The sequence below is a fragment of the Olea europaea genome, unplaced genomic scaffold, assembly GCF_002742605.1.
Source record: "Olea europaea var. sylvestris unplaced genomic scaffold, O_europaea_v1 scaffold994, whole genome shotgun sequence".
In the NCBI taxonomy this organism is placed as follows: domain Eukaryota; kingdom Viridiplantae; phylum Streptophyta; class Magnoliopsida; order Lamiales; family Oleaceae; genus Olea; species Olea europaea.
Genome location: NW_019268453.1, coordinates 145,749 through 169,822, shown reverse-complemented (window position 1 = coordinate 169,822; position 24,074 = coordinate 145,749). Strand labels below are relative to the sequence as shown.

Below are 24,074 nucleotides of genomic sequence, written 5' to 3'. Positions count from 1 at the left end.
AAATCCGATGATTAATAATTATAATCGAAAAGGCAAGGTCATGCTAATTAGCTTTTAACATTTTAAAATCTTAATTAGAAGGTGTTTGATGGGGATTAAAATTAGATTTTTCAGTAGATTGTTATAAATTTTTTTGAAATGTATAGTTGAAAAGTTGTGAGACACATAAAAGATATGATTAATATTGATTGTTTGACTTTGATTTGAATTAAAATCAGATTTTAATCAAAACCAAATAAACTAGAGCCCAATTTGGCCCAATTCTTTCCAAATTTTAATGGTTGGAATTGTTTTTTTTTTTTTTTTAAATGTGTGGTTGAAAAGGAATAAAAAGTTTTTGATTTGTGTATAATATTATTTTATAGAAGATTGTGTGGTTGAAAATAAGAGAGAGAAAAAAAATGAAAAAGAGAATGGAGGCCAAACATGGGCTTAATGTACATGAAATTTATTAATTTTTAAATTGATTGCATTTTTTTTTGTAAGGGCTAAAGTGCACTTTCCATCTGCAACCATTTTTTGTCACAATTTTACCCCAATCTTCCATTAATTAGCATTTCTCAGTCCTTGATAATCATTTTTGTCCAAATTCCTGTTACAGTAATGTAAAAAGATGATTTTACCCTCCATCATTGATGACGGTTTTTGTCCAAAAATTCTATTACAGTAGTTTAAATAAACAAAAATTGAATATAAAAGAGTAAATAATAAGATGGATTTTGGATTTTTTTTAAGAATGTTGATACGGTCAATATTTTTTTCCCCACAAATTTCGTAGTTATGGGTTTATCTCATTTATATGTATGATGCATTAGATATTTAGAAGGCTGACCTCAATTATGATTTTAATAAATTTTAAAATGATCATAAATTTTACTGAATTTCATGAATTTAAATAGATGTGTACAGAATACATAAGAATCTCGTTAAAAATGGTCTAATTTCAAAAGGGTTTGTTATGTGTATTTTTAGGATTGAAATTCATCTAGATCTCTTGAAACCCCTTTATTAATGAAATCCTTATAAATCTTTATTGAGGACACCTAGATTTTAATGGATTTAATGAAATTAATTAGAATTTCAGTTGATTACACCTAGATTTCATCAGATTTTAATATAATCCATTAAAATCTCTATTGGGGACACCTGAATTTAAAAGGACTTTTAAAATTCACTAAATTCTCAGTTGAGGTCGTTGTTATTTTCCGCTAATGTTTTGTGTTGTACATTTTGATTATTCAAAATTAAAAATAAAATGGTTCTTATTTTTGGGTGAATGTTTTTCATAAATTCTATCTTGAGCTTGTTTTAAATGAAGTCTGTGATTGTGGGGTTTTTCTCATTTCTATGTATCCACCAATTTTATGGGATTGCATATGATATTTATTTGCTAAGCTCTACCAAAATAAAAAGAATTCTTGATACGGTTTGACATAATCTATTTTTGGGCTTCTCTTTTTTCATGTTCTACATGAATTTTTTGACTGTAGGTTTCTCCTCTCTCTCTCTCTCTCTCTCTCTCTCTCTCTATTTATTTATTTTTTAATTTTATGAACGGACACAATTGTGTGGACATGCATACAAATTTGCCTTGATTTTTTTCTAAGAACTTTTTTTTTTAATTTTTTATTTTTGTCAAATTTCGTGATTCTGCATGTGCGTATTGGTTTTCCTCACTGGTGATTTATGTCATGCACGTAAGTTCCTGTACAATTTGAATGCTGTTAATTTGAAAATGAAAGTTTAAATGACCCTAAAAGTAGAGCATTTGCTCTGGACAAGCAGCAGAATGCAGAGATATCGCAAGGGCTTTGATTGCTCACTGCTAATGCATGTATTTATTGCATTTTCATCCCATCTTCAGCGCATTAAGTCTAATTTGCAGTAGTGTATGGCATTGACCTTTTGACAACTGTCTAGAAGAAGAGATGCCACAATTGCGTTGACTATCCACTGTTGAAGTGTTCGATATTGCATGCTGGAACCTTTTTAGGTGATCAGAGGATTAGTTTCCATTACCTCGTGTATATCTACATCATATAAAGTCATGTTGAATCATTTTGTCATTATACTAATTTACACGCGCCTTGAAGGAAAGACGGGGGCAGAATATACTATACATTAATATAGCTCCATGCAAGTCAATTGGTTCTTTGGCTGTGAAGAACAATACAAAACGTGATTTTTCAAAGCGTGATTCTTTAGTCGTAAAAGTTTCCTTTCTGTTTTGTTTAACATTCTCCTTAATCTGTTCCAGTAACAACAATATGAATGTACTATTACAGTGACTTAGTCTCCTAGTTCAAGTGCTTCCAGAATTATTGGTAAATTTATTTTGTTGTGTTGAGAATTCAGTTTAGTTTATGTAACAATTATAATATAAAATGAAGAAAGTATTCTAGAATTCAAGTACTTACTTCTATTTAAATTAGTAATTAGTAGTTTGTGATGTGAAAATTAATAAACTAAGAAGGGAAAAATTGAAGAAGATGTCGTTTCAGGTAGTTAGGACTTTTATTAAATATTTCTGAAAGTGACTTAGACCTTAGAAAGTTATATCTGGACTTACACTGTTATCTGGACTTACACTGTCCTTTACATAGTAAAATAGGACTTAAATGTTTCCTTTTCTTTTAGCTTTTTTTGTGATTATAATTTTTCTTCTTTTTAGATCATAGCCGAGTTTCGGGTCCTGAAGAGCGCTTGAGATCAGCTTTAAGAGATCAGCTTTAATGACTTCAGGAAAAGATGTTGCAGATCCACCACCAAATATCCCCGCTATCATGGGCAATACTGGGAGGCTCAACATCTTGTAATCAAATGAAGACAGACCAAAGGTGGAGTCACGTGACGATGGTGAGGATTTCAAGTATCCAATGATGTCAATTGTCAAATAATGCTCTCAAGAAAATTCGTAAAAATGTTATGATTTGTTTGTTTTATGTAAAGTATTATAGAATTTAATAATTACTTTGATATAAATTAGCAATTAGTAGTTTGTTGATGTGAAAATTAATGATCTAGGAGTGCAAAAATCAAAGATGTCTTTTCAGGTGGTTATGACTTTCATAAAATATTTCTTAAAGTGAATTAGATTTTAGAAATTTATATCTGAACTTATACTGTCCTTTAGAAAGTAAAATAGGACTCAAATGTTTCCTTTTCTTTTAGCTTTTTTGTGATTATTATTTTTTCTTCTTTTTAGATCCTAGCCTAGTTTCGGGCCCTGAAGAGCACTTGAGATCAGGTTTAATGACTTAAGGAAAAGATGTTGCAGAGCCACCACCAAATACCCCATTACCCTGGGCAACACTGGCAAGCTCAACATTTTGGAGTCAAGTGTAGACAGACCAAAGATGGAGTTACGTGGTGATGTGAGGATTTCGAGTATCTAATAATGTCAAATAATGCTCTCAAGAAAATCCATAAAAATGTTATGATTTGCTTGTTTAGAAAATTTCGTTTAGCTCTCTTGTGGTGGTGATCCACATTCGACAGGAGACAATGATTTAAAGGCTATCATATTGAGTTCTAAATGTGATTCAGGAAAACAAGGTGAACAAATGCACAAAACAGAAATAGAAGTAGATGAATCAGGCAAAAGCCTCGGATTGATATTGACTTTAAGAACAGTGGATATCAGCAGAAGGAATCTGAGGAACCCTGACATTTTTTAGCTGTCCTTGTGGAAGAATATGTTAAGGACTTGGCTCGAGGGCCTGTTGAGCAAGGACGCACGAAAAGTGACAGTTAAGGCACTTGACAAATTCATAGCCCATTTCGACCTCACCATATTCCCAGCATGGGCATATCAATTGAGTCATTTATTAATGCGTTTTGGGCAAAACTTCAAAAGCTAGTTGAGGTTAGTTATTTTGAGTTACACGATTATATGTTCTGAGGAAGACTTATTGTATAAACTATTTTGCCTTTGACATTTGGTTATTATTATTACACAAATATATTGAGATGAGAAATCTTGACATGCTTTTCTGATGGGTCTTTCTAGCATATTCTGTAATTTCTCCCAGTTGGAAGTTCTGAACCATTCTTTGCTGATTATCATGCTTCTCTTCGAAGGCTAATTCTGGGACTCCTGAAATGCTTAAAATTTTGATTGTGAGGTGTCTTATGGATGGAGGTGAAATTGTAGAGTGGTTAGAGCAGGCTATAGGAGACAAGTCAAAGGTAACAGAGGGTCCAATGAGTATTGGTCCTCTTAGATTTCTCCTTTAGTTAGTGTAATGTGAAAAGAAAATATAGCTAGATGTACACTAGCATTATTTATTCTCAACCTTGTTATAGGAATATTATGGGTTGCACCTTGGTTTACACTCTTCCATTTGGCATGATCTACACCATTGATCTTCCCCTTGATTTTCTCATCGATGCACGGATTTCCCCTATGATGGATTCCCCACACATAGGGGGAATGTCAAAGTGTACATCTAGCATGATTCATTCTCTTTTCCCATGATACTATTCGAGTGCTTGTTTTACTCCTCGTTTAAAGGTCATCTCCCTGGGGCTTATTCCTAGAGGTGCCAAACCGGGCACACCCACCTTGAAATAGCCTAGATTTATTACTAGCCCGATCCTGAATTGCGTCGATTCATGTGCCGGCAAGCCTTAATTGGTGGGTCCATCTGGTGGCCGTGCCTTTTAAAAAGTAATTAAAATAGGAATTCCAATCAAATTTGGACCGATTAATATTTTTCTATGCTACTGATGGTAGGGTTGGCAACGGTTCGGTTATGGGTCGGTTCGGCCAAAATCATAACCGCACCACCAATTTTTTGACCATACCATAACCGCACCATAACCACGTAAATCGGTTCAGTTCGGCACGGTTCGATTCGGTTAATAACCACGAAAATAAATTATTTTTATAGGTTCATCCGTCAAATTGATATAAAATAATTTATTAAAAAAGTCAATGAGAACAAAAATACAATATTCCAAACGAAAATGCAAACATTATCAAACAATATTTCAAATGAAAATGCAAACATTATCCCAATTTTCAATTGTAAAATACAAATTTAACAAACAATATTATAAATATAACAATACTAAACTTTTCCTTCATTCTTAAATGTTGTGCATCGAAGTTACTTGATTCATTTCTCTCAACAAGTCTTACTAGCATAGATCGACTTTCAAAGTTGATTCCTATATAGTAAATAAGAAATATAAGTAGAAAATACAACGATACTACCTATTCCAGAATGATCTTAACTAATCTTTAAATAAAAAAATGTAAATTTTCATCAGCTTCCTTCTCGCTAAATGTTGTACAAGCTCTAGAGTATGATGAAGAAGTAGATTTTCTACACACAATAGAAAAAATAACAATAAAAGGAGCCGTACGTGAGTTTGTGGTTTGTAGAGAGTAGGGTTCGCATTTATATCCTGTTATACTAATGCTATTATTATGAGCTAATGGTAAGTGGGTTGGCCGGCTGAGTCAGGTAGATGTAATGGGAGGGGTTTTGTTTTGGGCTAGATGAAAAAGTAATGTAAAGCCCAATAATCAATTCAGTTTTTTTTTTTTAGCGGGTAATCGGTTCGGTTTCGGTTCGATAGCGTAAATATCATACCCGCACCGCCATGAACCGGTTTATTAAAATAAAAATCATATCCGCCCCATTGCACAATCGGTTCGATTTTTTTTGCCTCATTCGGTTCGGTTAACCGCGATTTTCGATTTTGACGGTTCAAATTGCCATCTCTAATTGATGGTATTCATGTAATGAGATGATAAGGTCAATATAGTGAGTCTCATATCTATGCACTTAATTGGCCTTTATCATTTAATGCCCCATCACCTACCGCATCACATGAAGATCACTTCTAGTAGAGACGAGAATTTTCAATGGGGCTGTGGATTGCACTAAAAAGTATCACATAACCCCAAAAGTATCCTAGACATACTCCATTTTTATTTATTTTAAATCTATTTTCACAGTCTCTCTACATCATCTCTATTGTACATGCAGTCCATAATTAGTGCAATCCACAACTTCATTGGAGATGCTCCTCTCCTTCCATCATTTTGCTTGCCACGTGTACAACAATGCAAATTGTTGCATTGGAGATGCTCTAAATAGCATTACTATGATCTCCATGTGATGTGGCACCAAGCCATAAGGTCAATAAAGTGAGTCTCATGTTCATGCATTTGAGTGACATTATCATTTTATGCCTTATCACATGAAGATGATCTCTAGCAATGATAAATAACATTATTCTTTTGATTTGGAAGTTTCAATGAAGGAATTAATTCCTTTATTAGAATTCCAACCTTGAAATCGTGAACTGTGATGTTAATGCCTTGATTTAGGGTGTTCCAAAGCAAGTTCAACAAAATTGTTATTTAATTTGTCATTAATTTATTGCCTCTAAGCTTCTTGTTTATACATATTTGCTTGCTTTAATTTAGGGGAAAATTAGGCTAAGCACCATAGCTTTTCCTGTAGTGTTGTTATGGTCCCCAACTTTCAAAAGTAAAGTTCTAAGCTTTCAATTGGTTTAAAAATGTGAATCTGCGTCTCCCATAACCAATGTCAATACATAGATGTTAAATTGCATGCGACTTTCACATGACTCAAAGCTAGTGGGAAAACTATCAAATCATTAATCATTTCTCTTCAACCAATTGAAATTCACATTGAACCTTAACCTCTACATTAACTGTTTCGTCACGTAGGAACCTAGATTCATAAGTTTAATTCGGTTGGAGACTTAGAACCTAACTTTTGAAAGTTGAGGATCCATAACCATACCATGTGCAAGTTAGAGAGCATAACCCTAATTTTCCCTTAATTTAATACCTAATTTCAAAATTTAATAAATTTATATGTAAAGTGTTATATCTCCCCCTGCGACCCACGTAGCCGAACCCATGTATGCATCATGTGGCTGAGTATGCGAACCCATGTGGCTGAACCCTCATGCAAGAGCCTTGATGGGTTGAGGCAAAGCCGAGGAAAGGATTTGGTGGGAAATCTCGTAATTAAATCTATTTTCGTGATTGATGTGACGACTCCTTGTTACCGTCGCCACAGCCAATCTATTTAGTCAAGTCTACTGTCACAAGCTAGGATTTATGGATGACAAAGTGATATTAGCTTTCATTTCGCGTGATTAATTGATGCCCACTGTGGGAAGCTTCAATCGCATGGATGAGGCCACGTGTCTTTTCATTCGAGATCCTTGCTCATTCTCCCATACTATAAAAGCTCACACTTTGTGTCATTCTAGGGTAATACAAGTTTAGACTTCCCATATTATAACTTTGCTTTCTTTATTCTCTATATTACTCCCAAAGTCGACCCCTTTTATCGTTGAGGTTCACGTTTAAAGCTCTCCTACACTCGTATGCTTGTCCTCCCAAAATTGACTTGACTATCGGAGTGCGCGCGGCCGGCTCCACCCCCACCGGAGAAGGCCACGTGTGACTAACGGTTTGTCTTAGTATGAAGGAACAAATTTTGCATGGACGTCAGAGGCCTTGGGATCTGTTGATACGTCAATGCTACATTTTTTGAGGTCAACATAAAACATAAAAGAGGTGATTTTGGCTAATCAAATCAAACCGGCCCAGATTTAGACGGGCCAGGTTTCTTAAAGTATATTAGGCTTAATTGGTGGTTGTATTTAATCATTGAGCTAAATTAGATTATTTTGGTTGGTTTATAGTTCTATAACTCTATTTCTCTTTAGTAACAGGAAAGGAGACGTTGCTGTGAAAATGTAATATTCTTGAGGATCATAAATTTTTTGTTTCAAGCGCTTTCCTGTTGACTGGCAAAACCGATGAACGAAGTGGGAAGCCTGACTTAGGTATGTTCCATTGAGCTTTTTGAGAACTTACTGCTTGAAAGCACTCCGTAAACTGCTTAGTAACTTTATGGTATCGGTAAGCATCACAGTGCTAATGCCAAAATATGTACTTCAAGTTCAAGTACCAGTTGTTTGATAGAGATACATGATACTCATCATTCCAGACAAATAAGACATGATACAAAGCAGTATTACAGACGTATTCTTAGATACTGGAAGTGCAGAACAAACGTGCCTCTTCTGTCCATCAGGTTCTGATGTAAGGGATATACTGTTTATTTCACATGGACGGAAACAAGGTTCTTGAAAAAAATTGGTGCAATAGACAGAAGACAGAGCCTTGCATTACAATGCTAATGCCATTCGCTTCCTGAGAGAATTCCCTTTTATCAGTTTGGAAGGATTGAATTTACCTTCAGTAACATCTCAACTTCTCCATTCGTGAGAGTCATACGAGCTTTTGAGTCGATGTTCATTATGGCCTGCCAAGCATCTTCGATGTCGTCTTTTAGCTTCGTCAAATTCCATTAGTTAATGAAACCTGCAGAACATCATAACTGTCAAGATGTTAATTCCCCCTTTATCCTTGCCAAGTTTCATTCATAGTATCTAATTTCCCCGGAGAACTCCCACGGGCTTGTGCTGTAGTGTTTAGTTGCCACAGACCAATTGATTATGGTGTGGTGACTGGAGTTAGAAGATGTCAGATTAAAAAAAGGTTAATAAAAGTACCAGATTTTATTTTATTTCTTATCAATGGACACAGAAGCCTTCTAAAGTGAAAATTGAGATAAGTCACTGAGTTCTACTATAATAGTCCACAATGTCATGGACACAAAAGCCTTTTAAAGTGCAATTCATTTTTGTTTTAGATTTTGTTTGGATCTAGTATCATGTAGTCAATGCTGAATTTTGCATGTTAGCCTTGATGCGAAGTGCTGGAATCAATAATTAGAACTACTGAAACTTCTACTAATCCCCATACCAATGGCAATGGGTCAATTCGAGTGTAATGACAATTCAAATTACATTAATGGTATATATGATGCATGATTATGATTTTACTTGATATTGGAGTATAAAACTACACGTTTGATGGAGTTAAGTTCCAAGTGGATTTATGGTTAGAATGTTTGTTGCGTGCGTAATTCACTGTGCAGCACTATGTCTGTAGATGAATCAATTATCTTGTAGAATTAGCTTCACTGTCCTTGTCAAAATTTCAGTATTTCACTGAATGGTTCAGTGCCCCAGCTAGTATTTGGGTTGCTTCTTTTTCGGTTAATTACTAGTTTAGTCGCTGTGCCTGTGAACTTGATCATCAGCATGTATTTATTTTGTGCTTATAACACTGTTGTTTTAACTCTGTTGGCATTCCTTTATTCCACTATATGTTTAATGACTTTCTGGTTAATTGATTAGTTTATACTTGTGTCTACTGGCTTTATCTACGAAACACTAAGACATTCTATTTAGAGATAATTATAGGCAAAAACAGATAAAAAGTAGAATTACTTAGCATATTTAGGATTTCAATCTGCTGCACCGTTGACAGAAACATTGTTGGATCCTGGAAGCCAAAACTACCGAAGTCTTAGCATGACATTCACAAACTTCCATGTTTGCGATGGTAAGGTTTGGCATCGGTCATATCAGTGGTGCAGGTTTCTACTTGACTGTAAGGCTTTATTGATCCCTCTGCACCTGACATTTTTCTTCCAAAGAGACTCAGTGCTCTTTTCTTCTTGTTATCCCCTTCAACATCTTCGTCTTCTTCGTTTTTCATAGTTTTCCATTATGATCCCCTTTCCTTTTGCTCTAGCTGTTTCCATTTTCTTTAGAAAGGAGTAGACAACAAAGGTGTTCGGACAAGTACAAGAAGATGAACGTGTAACTTGAAAGGTAGGAGAAAAGGAGAGTAGGAATATGGGAGGACCACAAGCTCCATTCTTTTTATTTGGTATTTGGGCTGAATGGGGAGTTGTAGAATTCTGAAGTTAAGCTGGGCTAAATCTACACATTTCACAGGCCCATGGTGGCTTTGACTCCTTCCCCCGCCCCTCTCTCTAGCTATTAAGATGTTTCACAATTCGTCAGGTTGTTTGTAGTCTACCCAAGAATTCAACAACAGTTCAAAGGCAGCCATATTTGGGAATCTTTGGATGTACCCTTGAAACAAAGGCATTTCATTGATTATCACACAATTCCTTGTCTCTTGGTGCATATACTTTGAAGACCTGAGATGTACAAACACAGTGAACCACTCTTAAGCTCATTCAAACCTTAAAACTTAACACAATCACACACTATTACAGTAAATAGTAACTTGCTTGCATAAATTTGGTTAGTCGATCATAAATCACATACATCCCAAGCTTTTGAAGATAGTATTAAGAGGAACTATTTCTCCAATATGGCTGATTTTGGTGGACATTTATTAGGAGGAACTGTTCCTGTATATATTATGTATGTTTAGCTGGGAAGTGAAAGCTCATGGTGCCATGATGAAAAGAAAATGCCGTACATCTGTTTTCTTGTCTCATACTTGGTTCTATTCTAGTCTTGGTGTAGCCAATTGATTTACAGCAAAATGGCTGTGACATTAGTAATGTAACTATCACTACATAGGCATATCACTTGTACAAGAATGAATATATGTTGTTTGGACAGCTATTTATTTGATGGCCCTTCTCTAGTGCTTTAGTCTTTATAAATGTACCATGAAAAGAATATGATCAAGATATTGCTTGAAAATGGTAAGCAGTATAGAATGTGGATGGACAAAATCTTTCATTTAATACTGCTTAGTGCTATTTAATTTTTTTGTTAAAAATATTTTGTAGTTTGAAAATAGGTTGGCTGATGACTACATTTGTATTTTAAATGACAACTTTTTATTTTCTGTCTCTCACTAAATCCCTTCCTATTTAGGCCAAATTTGTGTTCCCATCTTTCTGGTTTTTGTCAATGGTAAAGACTGAACCAAACTCTTGCAGTTTTTGGGAACTAAATAGACATTTATCTTATCTAGTTTTATTGCGTTAATTCAATGCACTGAATATGTTTCAGAGTTCATCATTTTATGTGTTTCTGTAAGTGGGGCTGGGATTTTACCCGAGAAAAAGAGAAATTGGCCTGACCCGTACCGTCTGGTGCTGGTTTGGGTCGGTTTTGCAGGTTGAAAAGTTGGTTTTCGAGTTGATCTGGATTCATCCTGAAAACTTGGTTTGGACTTCAATTTTTTATTTTTTTTTAAAATTAATTTTTGAGAATATTTTATCCTTGAAACTGATCGATTTTTAACTAATGTCGGGTTGAAAGAAAGAAGGTTTAGTGGTTGGTTGGGTCCGGAGTCTATACCAACACCCTTTACTGTAAATCATTTTTCTTACTATAAATTCGTCACTCAATAGGTTTGATCCCACTTGTTAGGCACGTGCTACTGAAATTGCAGGGGGAGACGGTCAATAGTCATATTCGATCTAACCTATTAAAAAAAAAAAAAATAGATTTCACAAATTACTACAATTTTCAAATATATATCTAATATACGAGTAATATGTAAAATATATTAATTAGTACTACCTTCTAAAGTTGGACCGCTTACCATTTTCTGTAACTGAAAATGATGCAAACATTATGCTTGCATTCAATGCCTCCTCTATGAAAAACAAATTCAAAACTACATCAGGAAACAATTGCCGTATCACTGCTGGTGGAAATCAGTTTTGGATTGATCTTCGTGTTCAGTTTACATCTATCTTCTTCGGTCGAGAAATGTTCTTCTTTAGTTACTATTTCAATTTTTCTTTTTTAGAAATTGAGAATTACTCTTGAAATTCATCTTCAAAGGTTAAAACGCTGCATATTGTGTGATGTGATGAAATTGGGTATGAATATCAAAAGGTCCCTAATTTTAGGGATATTTTTGTAAGTTGCCATTTTAAAATTGCATTCAATGGGCCTTAGAAAGAAGTTCACATTATGTTACAATACTACTGGATCGAGTTTGAGCAAAGGGAAGAGTTCACATCTCAGGTATTTAGTTTACCCTAATTCAAAAATCAAATAGATACTTTTAAAATTCAAAAATCAGGTTTATATTTAATTAATTAAAAATATTTATTAAATGAAGATAATAAAGTCACAATTACACGATTAATGGTCACATATTCGTAATTATAGGTCACAGATTTATTTATTGGTCACATATTGTCAAATTAATTGGTCACAAAATTATTTCGTAGTCACAGATAAAAAATTTTGTAAATCATATATTATTTCGAGGTCACAGATCATTCAAATTACAAGTCACATTATATCTATAGGTCACATATATCACAGTTTATCGGTCACAAATTATCTTTAAGTCACAGACATATGAATTTTGGTCACGGACGACTAAATAGTTGGTCACAGACGCCTAATTGTCGGTCACAGATGTAACCACCATCATGTGCATCACCGTACCGATAACACCACCATACCATCACATCCACAACACCCCATCAACAATCCATTTACTCATTCCAAATTATTGAATTAATTGGTCATGATTAATTTTTCGATCACAACTTAACCAATTGTGAGTCAGGAGTCACAATTCACAATTTTCAGGTCACATATCAAATATTGCGAGTCACACCATCGCCGTCTACCGCAATGACCACCAGGTCCACCACCTCAACAACCCCCACCAAAAAAAAAAATCCCCAAATCTGCCACAGTAATACCACCACACACAACCATATCAACCCCACGCTGCTAGCAACCCCAATCGCTGATCAACCACCACAAAATCGCCACCACACAATCACCCTCACCACCACCATACAAACACAATGCAAAGCTGTTACCCACCCAAATCGCCAGCCCCACCACCACACAAACCACACAAAAACACCACAGACACCACGACAAAATCGCCACAACACTAACACTGTTCATTTCACCGTCGCGATGGATCTGTGAAGAGTTGCCGAGGTAAGTGGGTGGATCTGCTTCGCAAATGCCATTTCATCGTCGCGGCGAATCTGCTTCGCAAAATACTGGTCATTTCATAGCCACAAAATTCACTATGATTCCCGTTTCTTTTGACCGGCGCTCCCTCTAAGGTGAAATGGACTGGGGGTGGATGATGGGGTGGGCGAAAACGATGGGCGGCGGTGACGACGGAAAGGTGAGGACAAAACTGTCGAAGGTGATGATTGTGTAGACTGTGGAGAGAGAAGGAGTGAGGCGATGGTTTGGAGAAATATGAATAGTGGGAATTGATTAGGGTTTGGGGTGAGGGAAATGTGCGCCGCATCTGCTTCGCTCGACGGCGCTCATCAGCGTACTGCAAGTGGCAGTCTCCGGCGGTGGGCGACGGCGCTGGAGTTGTGGTCAAGTGGAGAGAGAAATGGAGAGAAATGAATAAGGAAGGAAGTGAAGAGATTGATTTGGGGAATTGATTAGGGTTTTTAATTGAATTGGTTGAATTAACTATATATAATACCTGATGTTTGCATAGATAAATTTCATCCCTGAACTTTGAATTTGAACTTTTAAATGCCTGGTTTTATGTAATTCCCTCTTGAGCAAAATCATGTGGATCCAATTTAAATACGGAAGTTTGGATTTAATGGGCCATTTATAATTTCTTCAACTTACTTTTTTGGAAACAATATGCAACTCCTACATATAAAAACCACATTTCACGAGTAACAAACTCCCTAAAATATTTCATAAATCAAGTGATAAATAATAATAATACAATTTAATCTATATATTCATCCACATCACACCCCACCTTCAGAAAATTTTTCAGAAATTGAAAACTGAAAATTACACCCTACACCCACGGAACCATGCTACACCACCCTTTTTTCTTTTTTTTTTCTTTTTTTTTTTTCATTTTCAGAAATTGAAAATTAGAGATTACACCCACCCTACCTCACATCACGATAGAGAAATTTTCAAAAATTGAAAACGATTTCTCTCTATCCCAACTCTATACCCACTGTACAAAAATCTTTAGAAATTGTAGATAACTAGATTTGTGACTAATTGTGTTGTCTAGTGATTTGATTTATTGTTTGTGACCATATTTGTATTATATGTGATTATTAGTGACTGTATGTAATCAAGTTGTTGATATGTGTTATCTGTGACCAAATTTGTCTTCAATGTAACTAACTGTGATCAAATTTGTCTTCGGTGTATTAACTGTAACCAGGTATCGATCATAATTAACAAAGAATTGGTCACAACCAGTCATAATAAACACATACTTGGTTTGTTGGTTACATAGGGTCATCACAAACAAATCTGCATATACCGCAGACTAGCACCACAATCCATCACCAATCACAACTACCATCATCTCCAATGCACCCCCACTACCACCTTCAACTCAAATCCACAACCATAAATACTACATTCACCTTAGATTCACATCAACAATCATAACAACCATCACTTCTACCAACACTTTCAACAAACACCAACCTGCACCACGGAATTAACAAATGTAGATCAATACAACTGTAGATTTACACTACCTACAAATCCACTCACCACAATCATAGCCACCATCGAAGGCGATAGATCGTAGTTGTGGTCCATTGTAGCAGCTCCAATTGGGACCAAAGCTTCACATTCCAATCCCAATACGTTGTTGTTTTGAGATGCCTAGAACGCTCTTGACTACTTGTGAGTTCGGGTCTGGAAACAACTTCAAATTTTAGAATTATCAAGTTTACGTTCTAGACAATTCATTACTTCGACCTTATGTGTGGAATTATACTAATTAAAGCAACAAGTTACTTTTAATTAGTTTTCTAGATAATTAAACATACAAGTCCATTTTTCCTATGTTTGAATGCCGCAATTGTAATAATATGGAAAACAGTGAATAATGCACAATTTGTTGACGGAGAAACCTACTATGGGAAAAATTCCAGAACCAAGTCAGTTATCTCTACTATAGTCAATCAGGGTTACAGTGTAATTCCAGACTAGCAACTCCCTCTAGTTCTAGCTGTTGTAATTCCTATAATCTCTAAGATCCGTTGTCATCCACACAACTACCATCACCTCCAATGCACTCCCACTACCACCTTCAACTCAAATCTACGATCATAAATACTACATTCACCTTAGATTCACAACAACAATCATCACCACCAACACTTTCAACAAACACCAACCAGCACCACAGAATTAACAAATGCAGATAAATACAACTGCAGACTTACACCACCTACAAATCTACACACCACAATCATAGCCACCATCGAAGGCGACAGATTGTAGTCGTGGTCCATTGCAGCAGCTCCAATTGGGACCAAAGCTTCACATTCCAATCCCAATAGGTTGCTGTTTTAGCACCACACAAGCTCAGCCACTTCAAATTCTCCCATTTTCAAATCCAGAAGTAACAAAAAATGCTTCAATCAATCTTCACCTTCCACACGGCCATTGCTAGAAGAAGAAACAGTTGAAGAAGCTTGCCAAAAGTATAGGAATCGATCATTTTTTGGCAAAGCAAAGCAGGATAGAGTAGTGAAGAAATCTTTGATAAGAAGACCGAAGTCATTACCAGTTCGAATCGGGTACGGGAGGGAGGGTCCAATAGTTTACAATCTTTGCCGCTACTTCTGCGAGTAGAGATGAGCCATCGCCGCGAGCATCTTCATCGCTGCCAGTATGCTGCTTTCTTCGTCATGTTGCGAGCGATGATCGATGATACTTCGTCACACCGGAAAGGAAGATGGTTGAGTGGATGGGAGAGGGTGATAAAGAGAGAGAGGATAGAGAGAAGAAAGAGGTGGGAAAATATTTAGGGTTTAGATTTGGGAATGAAATGGGGGTGGAGGGGGTGGTGGGTATGTAGATTAGGTTTAATTAAATTTTTTATTAATCATAATTATTAAATTTAATTAATACATGATTTGTGAAATGAAAATTAATCTCCCTTATTTTTGAAAATTAGTCTTTAAATGTAGGTTTGTATGTAATTTTTTCCTACATTTATTTGTTTATAATAGTAAATTAAAGCAATATGACATCTTGTCCTCTAAATTTATTATTTTATTCCCATGAATTAATACGATAATGTTTATCAATTTAGAATCAGCTTCGAAAAAATTTTATGAATAGCTGGATTACCCATAATCAAAACTTAAGAATATGAAATCTAGAAAAGTTCAATTTTTATTTTGGCCAAGAATTTGTGTATTACTTATTTGATTTCGACAAGGCTATTGATACATCTAGTAGTGATTCACCTAGTAGTGAATAGATATCATCCGTTTATTCCAAGTTTCAAAGGAAATAAAAATATCGAAATGGACAAAATTGTTTTAATCGACATGATTTTGGAGGACCACCAATGTACAAATGGTCCCATAATTTGGTAATATCAGCTTGCAAAAGATTATTTTTTGTTGACTCACATGGATTGTAATTATTAGGTATTAAGTATGGATTTGTGGACCATTTAAGATCCTCTAATGAAACTTCACCTAATACCTAGGTTTGGCGTCAATCCATTTATGCCCCTCACTAATTTTTAATGTATAGTGTAATCATCTTACGGGGAGCCTATTTTGCAAGAGTTTTAAAAAGTTTAAAGTTATTTTTGAGATTAAAAAATAACTTTTGAACCCATTTTAATAATTTTTGAAAGTTGTTTGTCTTATTAGAGGCGAAAATAAAAGCAGAAGTCTTGTGAATGAACCTTTACTGAAATTAAGTTGTAACGACGTGCCTAAAACTTTGATAGCAATAAACTACTTTGATGATTAAGTCAAATTTTATCGATACATATTTATTCGAAACAACTGATTTGTAAAATAGTATTTATCCATTGATAATTAAGTCGAGATTTACCATAATAAGGTTGGATAACAATCTCATTGTATGTCGTTTGAATGCATCTATGGGAAAAAAAGGTCTTCTAAGCAAAAATAGACAATTTGCAATTTTTATCATTTCAATAATTATGTCTTGGTAATTACTATTTTTTCGTCTTTATTTACTTTTCACCAACCAACCATGTACGAGAGTTTATTAATTAAGGTTGTATTATGTCCTATAAGGTCTATCGATTATTGGCCAGCACAATCATAATATTTTTTTAATTATAGTTGGATCCTCAATATCTCAAAGTGACCACGTGTATATGTGCTGTATGCTTGTAGATTTTCGTATGAATGATAGGTTTAAAAAATGGTAAAAAATTGCTAAAAGTTGTACCTCCAACATTCTCATCTAAGTATAACTTTATTCCATGCATGATATATATCAATGTTCGAATAATTATACTGTACCCACATGCATTTCGTTAATTAAAGGTGTTGACCTCTAAAAATGGCTCTTCCACGTGGCCAACTTGTAGCTACTCCACGTATTCCTCCCTACGAAATGAACAAATTGTCAGGCGCACACGGCCGGAACCAGCGGTGGTGGCGGCCGTATACACTCCGACGGTCAAGTCAGATTTGGGTGGTCGGAACAGTGTCCAGGGACTACACAAATCAATCAGTCAATAAAGGGGGAGGAGAATATATAAACTTGTTATGGAGTGCTATCTATTGAGAGTTTCATTACCTTTGCCTCTGGCCAATCTTTGGGTATTTATAGGTGGTATGAACCGTGGGATGTGGAACACGTGTATACATCTGACGGTATGAAGCATCTGCTCATAGGCGTCAATCAGCCGCGCTTGTAGAGTGGGCGGACAGTTTATTTCTCCCGAGTTGAATTGACATAAAGTTGATAAGTCACATCAAATAGCTTTATGGAGGACGTCACATCAATTTAAACCTTATATGCAGAGCAAATCTTAAATTGGCAGCGAATCTTCTAACGGGGGTTCAAGCCACTTGAACCCGACCTCGGAGACGGGGCACTTCGGACCTCAGAGACGGGGCACTTCGGAAGGCACTTCGGCAGATCAGTGACAGGAATCGGTGTATCACTTCGGGGAGGCTCCGGGGTCGGAGCGGTTCCGGGGCAGGAATCGGTGTATCACTTCGGAGAGGCTTCGGGGTCGGAGTGGTTCCGAGGCTCATAAAATGAGGCGTAACAGTGGTCCCCCAAATCTGAGGATGAATATTTATATTATACGTGGATTTGTTTTCCTGACCGGATCGCGGCATGGGGGTATCTAAAACTTTGTAGAGCATCGGAAGAACGCAGAGCCGAGGCGATGAGCCGATGATACTCTCACGCCGGGTTCTTTAAAGCGTTATAGGAATTTTTAGGGACTCGTCTTCATCGAAGCGTTGTCAGGAAGAGGGAGACGGCTCAAGCTTTGCAAAGCATGGGAGGGGCGCATCGACCGAGGCGATAGCAAACGGGGCGCCTGCGTCGGGTGCGTCCAGGCTTTGTTAAGTTGGGGGACTCGTTTCTCGCCGAAGTGTTGGCGGAAAAAGAGGGTCGACGCGTGGGGAGATTGTTAGAACTTTGTAAAGCAAGGGTGGGAACGCAGCGCCCGAAGTGATCAGCGCCTGGGGCCTTCGCATCGGTTGCGGCTAAGCTTTGTAAAGTTGGGGGAGGAGATCATCCGAGGCGACCCAGAAGTCCAATGATTTGACAACTGTTGCGTGTTTCCAAGGTGACAGTTGGGTACCACGCCCATTCCCCTAGAAGGCTGCCGCGGCCGGTAATTAATATTGACGGCTTTTGGTAACCGAGGCGACGCGTTTCAATTTAGCGTGAAAGCTACAGCGACATCTTGGGCGTAGATCAAATCTGGCGTTTCATTTCAACGGCTGGGATCGAGAATACAACGGACGGTTTAGATTGATCGTATTTGAATTCAAAGGTGGAGATTGGATTTGTCTTTCCTATAAAAGGTGAACTTTGGGGGCTTATCAGAGTTTCTACCTTTACTACGAAAAAACAAAATTTTCTCCCAAATTTTTTGGCGATTCCCGGCGTTCTACAGACAACTCCGGCGAGAGAGAGAGCGATATTTCCGGCGATCTTGCACCATTTCCGGCTAGGAAACACTTTCAAACCCGTAAGTTTCAATACCCATTTAGATTAAAAATTTCTTAACGAATGGCCTCGGAAGGGAGTTCTGGTATGGGTAGGAGTTTAGAGATTGTGAGGGTGGACGAGCCCATTGTGGCGACCTCCTCAGAAATAGCTGGGGCCATAATGGGAGGGGAAAACATGTGGAAGCGACCAGATAGCCCTCCGGATACCTCTGTGCACTGGGGGGCATCGGACTACTCATCAAAGTTGAGAGAGGCCGACCTTGGTAGACTTAGGACGGAATATAGGATCCCGGACAGTGTGGACCTGATTCTCCCAGGGCCAGAAGAGAGGGCTTGTTACCCAAGGTCGGGCTGCGTGGCCATTAGTGAGGCGATCCTTAGGGCCGGACTTAGGCTGCCTATTCACCCGTTCTTTAGGTTGGTGCTTAGGTCTTACGGGCTAGCCCCGACGCAGCTCAACCCGAACTCCTGGAGCCAGATGGTGGGCTCCTGGATGTTGTGGAAAGAGGCGTCGTTAGGAGTGGAGATGCCCCTTTCCGTTTTCCAAACTCTTTACATACCCAAGGTTACTGCCGGGGGGGATAAGACCCGGGGCTAGTACTACCTGACGTCATGGGGTTCCCATACTCCATTTGTGATCGATCTGCCGAGCTCCATCAAGGAATGGAAGAGCTCTTGGTGCTGGGCAGCGGGGCGATGGGACACAATGGAGGGGGACCCCCTGGCGCCTCTTACAGTCCCGGCGAAGTTTTCAACACTTAGTGAGTATAGTAGTTGATATTTTATTTCTCTTCGGTCGGGCTTGTGTTTAACAGATGTTTCTTTTCGCAGGTTCCCTCCCTCGGTGCGAGCTGTCGACAGAGGACTTCGACATTATTTGCGTTATTTATCAACTGCCTCAGAAGAAGAGGTCATATCACAGGCTCATTCGGAAAAACATACACTTCGTCACTCACGAATTAATGGCGTCCCAAGGTAATAGGACCGAAGCCCACACTCTTTTAAACTGAACTCCCAATACTTTGTATTTAATTCCTCATTCTTTTCTTTGCAGATAACTTCAACAAGAAGCTGCCAGTACGCCCTGACTTCAAAACTATTCAGAAAATGATGGCTGAAGCAAGGGCACTGAAGGCCTCCTCTTCTTCATATAAGAAACAAATGGAGGAGCTGGTGGAGGCCAGTAAGAGACTTCAGCCTCCGACAGAGGAGGAGGTTCAGGAAGATCCGGCGGCCGACCTTCGAAGGAAGGGCAAGAAAAGTGCTGCCCCTCCCAGACGCCCAACTGTGGCGAGGCCACCCCCAGTTATGCGGCAGACAACTATTCTTACTGGGGTGGCCCTCCCAGAGAGAAGCCCCTCTGCTGCGGAGCCTGTTGCTGCCCAGGACACGACGCCCCTCACGGCCGTACCTATTGAACATGTTCCGGGGCAGCAGAGGAGGAAAAGGGCCCGCTCCAGCAAAGAAGTTGACTTCCTCGGCACCAGTTCAGAAGAGCCAGTAAGGGAGGTGCTGGAGGCTCTCCCTCCGGAAACAGCTGCGGTGGCGGTGGTCCACAGCAAGTATTGGACCGAAGAGTGGAGGGACCACACCGCCTCCTGCACTGCTGAAGACTTGGTGGCGGTGAACAGCGCCTGCGTGGCCCGGGCACTAAGCACAAGTATCCAACTCGAGGGCTTGGTGAAGGATCTAAACTCCAAGAGGGAGGACCTCGCCAAGCGCCTCGAGGAGGCGATGCATTACGGGGACGCTGTGCGAGCTGCCCAGGCCAAAGCTGCCAAGGCAGAAGAGGCAAAGAGAGCTGCTGAGGTCCAGCTCGCTGCTTCGCAGGCAGAGGTGGAGCGGCTGAAAAAAGAGCTCTATGAGGTGGAGTGCCAGGGGGCTGTGGTGACTCGGCGGCTTGACCACGCTAATGAGCACCACAAGCTCGCCACTGATGCCCTGGAGGCCTCCAACAGAGAAAAAGCGGAGCTGAAGCAACAAGCAGAGGCCCAGTCAGTGGAGATTGCCTCTCTGAGGGAGGAGTTAAAGTCAGCGGGGGAGGTGGCGGTTCAAAATTTCATTGATCACTTCGAGGACCACCCCCTTTATGACGACTTCGCCAACTTCTGGGCCTCGTGGAATGCCCAGAGCCTATTGGGTCGGCTGAAGGAGGTGCACCCCACACTGGACATCTCTCAACTAGAGGAGGAGTTCGGGGGACCCGCTGGAGGTCGGCCTGACAAGGTTACCGAGGAGGTTCCAGAGGCCCAGGAGGCGGCCAGTGCTGAAGTTCCTCCCTCAGATTAGGGTTTCCTTTGTAATGGCTTCGGCCCCCATGTACTTCAATTTCATGAAATGGGAAATTTTGTTAAATTTCTTTTTCAAGTTCTTTCGCTTCTGCTTCTTTGTATCTCTTTTTGTTTTATACTTGTATGAATGACAAACATTAGGCCGACTGCCTCGTGACAATGACCAGTTAACAATTGTGAATCGGTCTCCTTAAGCGAACACAAGTCAGCACTTAAGTGGGTTGGGAGTGACCCCTTACTTTAACCTCTTAATAATCTGAGGCCAGAGCAATTAGGAAAATGCGAGGAAACGTTTGTTCATCAGCTAATAAGTGACGATAGAATCACTCAAATGGACATTTTGAAGAACTGAGGAAACCTTTCCCTGGCCGACCCGGTTTGGAACTGAAAATTCATTACTGAAGATAAGTTACACCCCTTAAAAACGGTGATTCCATCATTTAATAATCTTTACAACCAACGTCGGATCAGGACAACTGATTTAGTTATGACGACCTAGGATCAAATTGGAACATTCTTGTTACTGGTAATATTTTCTCAAGTGCTCTATGTTCCACTTGTGAGGTAACACCCTTCCAGACATATCTTCGACCTCGAAAGTACCAGGTCGGGATTCTCCCCGAATGCGGTACGGGCCTTCCCAGTTTGGGCTAAAAACTCCTGACCCGGTTGGTTTCGAAGATTGGAACACCCTTTTGAGAACAAGGTCGCCCAAGCGGAGAGTTCTGTTTCTAACCTTGGAGTTGTAAAAGCGGGTCATCTTACGATGGTATTTCGCTAAGGTCATCTGGGAAGCGTCTCTCTTCTCCTCAAGGAGGTGTAGTTCATTTATGCGCGCCTCATCGTTGCTGATCTCATTGAAATGTATCCGCCGATGTGATGGGACACCGACCTCGATCGGACTCATCGCTTCGGCTCCGTAGGTCATTGAGAATGGGGTCTCACCCGTTGCGGTCCGGCAAGTCGTTCTGATGGCCCAGAGGACGTGGGGGAGTTCGTCAACCCATGCGCCTTTTGAGGCATCCAGTTTCCTTTTCAGGGTGTGCTTGATAGTCTTGTTCACTGCTTCGACCTGTCCATTTGCCTGAGGATGATGCGGAGTCGAGAAGTCTTTCTTTATGCCTAGTTCGTCGCATAACTCTCGCATCTTCCTGTTGTCGAACTGCCGCCCATTATCAGAGACAATGGAGTGAGGGATGCCGAACCTGCAGATGACGTTTTTCCAAACGAACTTCGTAGTGTTGGCTTCGGTGATTCGGGCAAGGGGTTCTGCCTCGACCCACTTAGTGAAGTAGTCGATGGCGACAATGGCAAAAGTTGCGCTCCCTCTACCCTTTGGTAGCGGACCAATGAAGTCGATGCCCCACTTGGCGAACGGCCAAGGGCTGGTCACTATGGAGAGGCTCTGCGCAGGCAGTCTTTGTACGTTCGAGAAGCGCTGGCATTTGTCACATTTCTGGACAAATTGGCAAGCATCCCTTTTCAGGGTTGGCCAGAAGTAGCCCTGACGGAGGACCTTGTGTGCCAGAGCCGTCCCTCCTGAGTGATTTCCGCAGATCCCTTCATGTATTTCTCTGAGTACGTAGGTGGCCTCTTCGCCGCCCACACATCGAAGAAGGGGAGAGGCAAAGCCTCTCTTGTAAAGGGTTCCTTCGTGGAGGACGAAGTGTTCGGCCCTTCTCCTTAACTTCCTTGCTTCACTCCTGGAAGCAGGCAGCGTTTGCTCTTTTAGATACGCCATTATGGGCTGCGTCCACAATGGGGTGACTTCTATCCACAGCAACTCCTCACCTTCGAAGGTGGAGGGCTTTGATAAGTGCTCAATGGGGACGATGTTTAGAAGCTCTGAGTTCACGTTGCTGGCCAATTTTGAGAGGGCATCTGCATGAGCATTCTCCAGACGAGGGACTTGAGTCAGTTCGAATTTTTCGAAATGGGGAATTATGTCCAGAACCAGCTTCAAGTATGCGAGCATGTTATCATCTTTGGCCGCGAAGTCCCCATTTACTTGATTCACCACGAGCTGAGAATCACTGCTTGCCAGAAGCTTCCTGGCTTGCATTTCCTTGGCGAGCCTTAGTCCTGCTAGAAGGGCCTCATATTCGGCTACGTTGTTCGAGGCTCTGAAGCCGAATCTTACCGCACAATTCAACAAATGACCTTCCGGGCTTTCCAGTACAATTCCTGCCCCTGCGCCTGCCTCTCCTGAAGACCCATCTACAAACAATTTCCATGCGGGGGGCTCGGCTGGTTCCATCAGGGCCTCCATTTCTGGGGCTTTGGTAAATTCGACCATAAAATCGGCAAGGGCCTGGCCCTTGATAGCGTGTCTAGGTCGGAACGTGAGATCGAACTCGCTGAGCTCGATAGCCCATTTCAGTAGGCGTCCTGACGCGTCCGTCTTCTGCATTACTTGCCTTAAAGGGAAATTGGTGAGGACTTGTATTGTGTGAGCTTGGAAATACGGCCTGAGTTTTCTTGAAGCTGTAATGAGTGCGAGTGCCAGTTTTTCCATGTCGGAGTAGCGTGTTTCCGCTGGCAGAAGTGCTTTGCTGATGTAATATACCGGCAATTGACGCTCATTTTCTTCCCTGGCTAGGACCGCGCTGACTGCAACATCTGACACTGCTAGATACAGCAACAGAGGTTCATCTGGATGGGGTTTTGATAGGAGGGGCGATTCACCGAGGTGCTTCTTCAGAGACTCGAAGGCCTCTTGGCACTCCGAAGTCCACTGGAATCTCTTTCCTTGCTTTAATATTTTGAAGAAAGGCAAGCTTTTATCAGTGGCTCGGGAGATGAAGCGGCTGAGAGCGGCTATCCGGCCATTGAGACTTTGAACCTCCTTTGGCTTCTGAGGTGAACTCATTTCTATTATAGCCGCCACCTTTGCAGGGTTTGCCTCAATTCCTCTCTGATTTACAATGTATCCCAAGAACTGGCCCGA

General features: G+C 39.7%; 3 protein-coding genes across 4 annotated transcripts in view; 2 read left to right on the top strand and 1 right to left on the bottom strand.

Annotated features, from left to right (window-relative positions):
- LOC111392891 overlaps positions 1-3,983 on the top strand; it is a 10,632-nt gene extending 6,649 nt beyond the window's left edge. Inside the window, exons 7-9 of one of the 2 annotated variants that reach the window (XM_023018301.1) lie at positions 2,672-2,856; positions 3,206-3,374; positions 3,547-3,983. The gene's annotated coding sequence lies outside the window, so the exon portion shown is untranslated. Of the gene's footprint in view, positions 1-2,671; positions 2,857-3,205 lie in introns of both variants that reach the window. The other variant, XM_023018300.1, reaches the window with a different exon arrangement.
- Positions 3,984-18,897: 14,914 nt separating this feature from the next.
- LOC111392906 (uncharacterized abhydrolase domain-containing protein DDB_G0269086-like) lies at positions 18,898-21,125 on the top strand. The gene is made up of 4 exons (XM_023018320.1): positions 18,898-19,317; positions 19,498-19,597; positions 19,668-19,811; positions 19,891-21,125. The coding sequence occupies exons 1-4, from the start codon at positions 18,898-18,900 to the stop codon at positions 21,123-21,125; spliced, it is 1,899 nt and encodes a 632-aa protein (XP_022874088.1).
- A 522-nt stretch (positions 21,126-21,647) lies between these two features.
- Positions 21,648-24,074, bottom strand: part of LOC111392905 — a 3,484-nt gene continuing 1,057 nt past the window's right edge. The window contains exons 2-3 of the mRNA XM_023018319.1: positions 22,644-24,065; positions 21,648-22,532 (exon numbers count right to left, since the gene is read on the bottom strand). Of these exons, the coding sequence (XP_022874087.1) occupies positions 21,648-22,532; positions 22,644-24,065 (2,307 nt within the window). The remainder of the gene's footprint in view (positions 22,533-22,643; positions 24,066-24,074) is intronic.

Excerpts from the sequence above, each read along its gene's own strand:
- LOC111392906 (XM_023018320.1), top strand. The coding sequence starts at position 18,898 with ATGGCCTCGGAAGGGAGTTCTGGTATGGGTAGGAGTTTAGAGATTGTG. Across the intron at positions 19,318-19,497 it reads CGAACTCCTGGAGCCAGATG|GAATGGAAGAGCTCTTGGTG; the intron begins GTGGGCTCCTGG and ends AGCTCCATCAAG. Across the intron at positions 19,598-19,667 it reads GGCGAAGTTTTCAACACTTA|GTTCCCTCCCTCGGTGCGAG; the intron begins GTGAGTATAGTA and ends TTCTTTTCGCAG.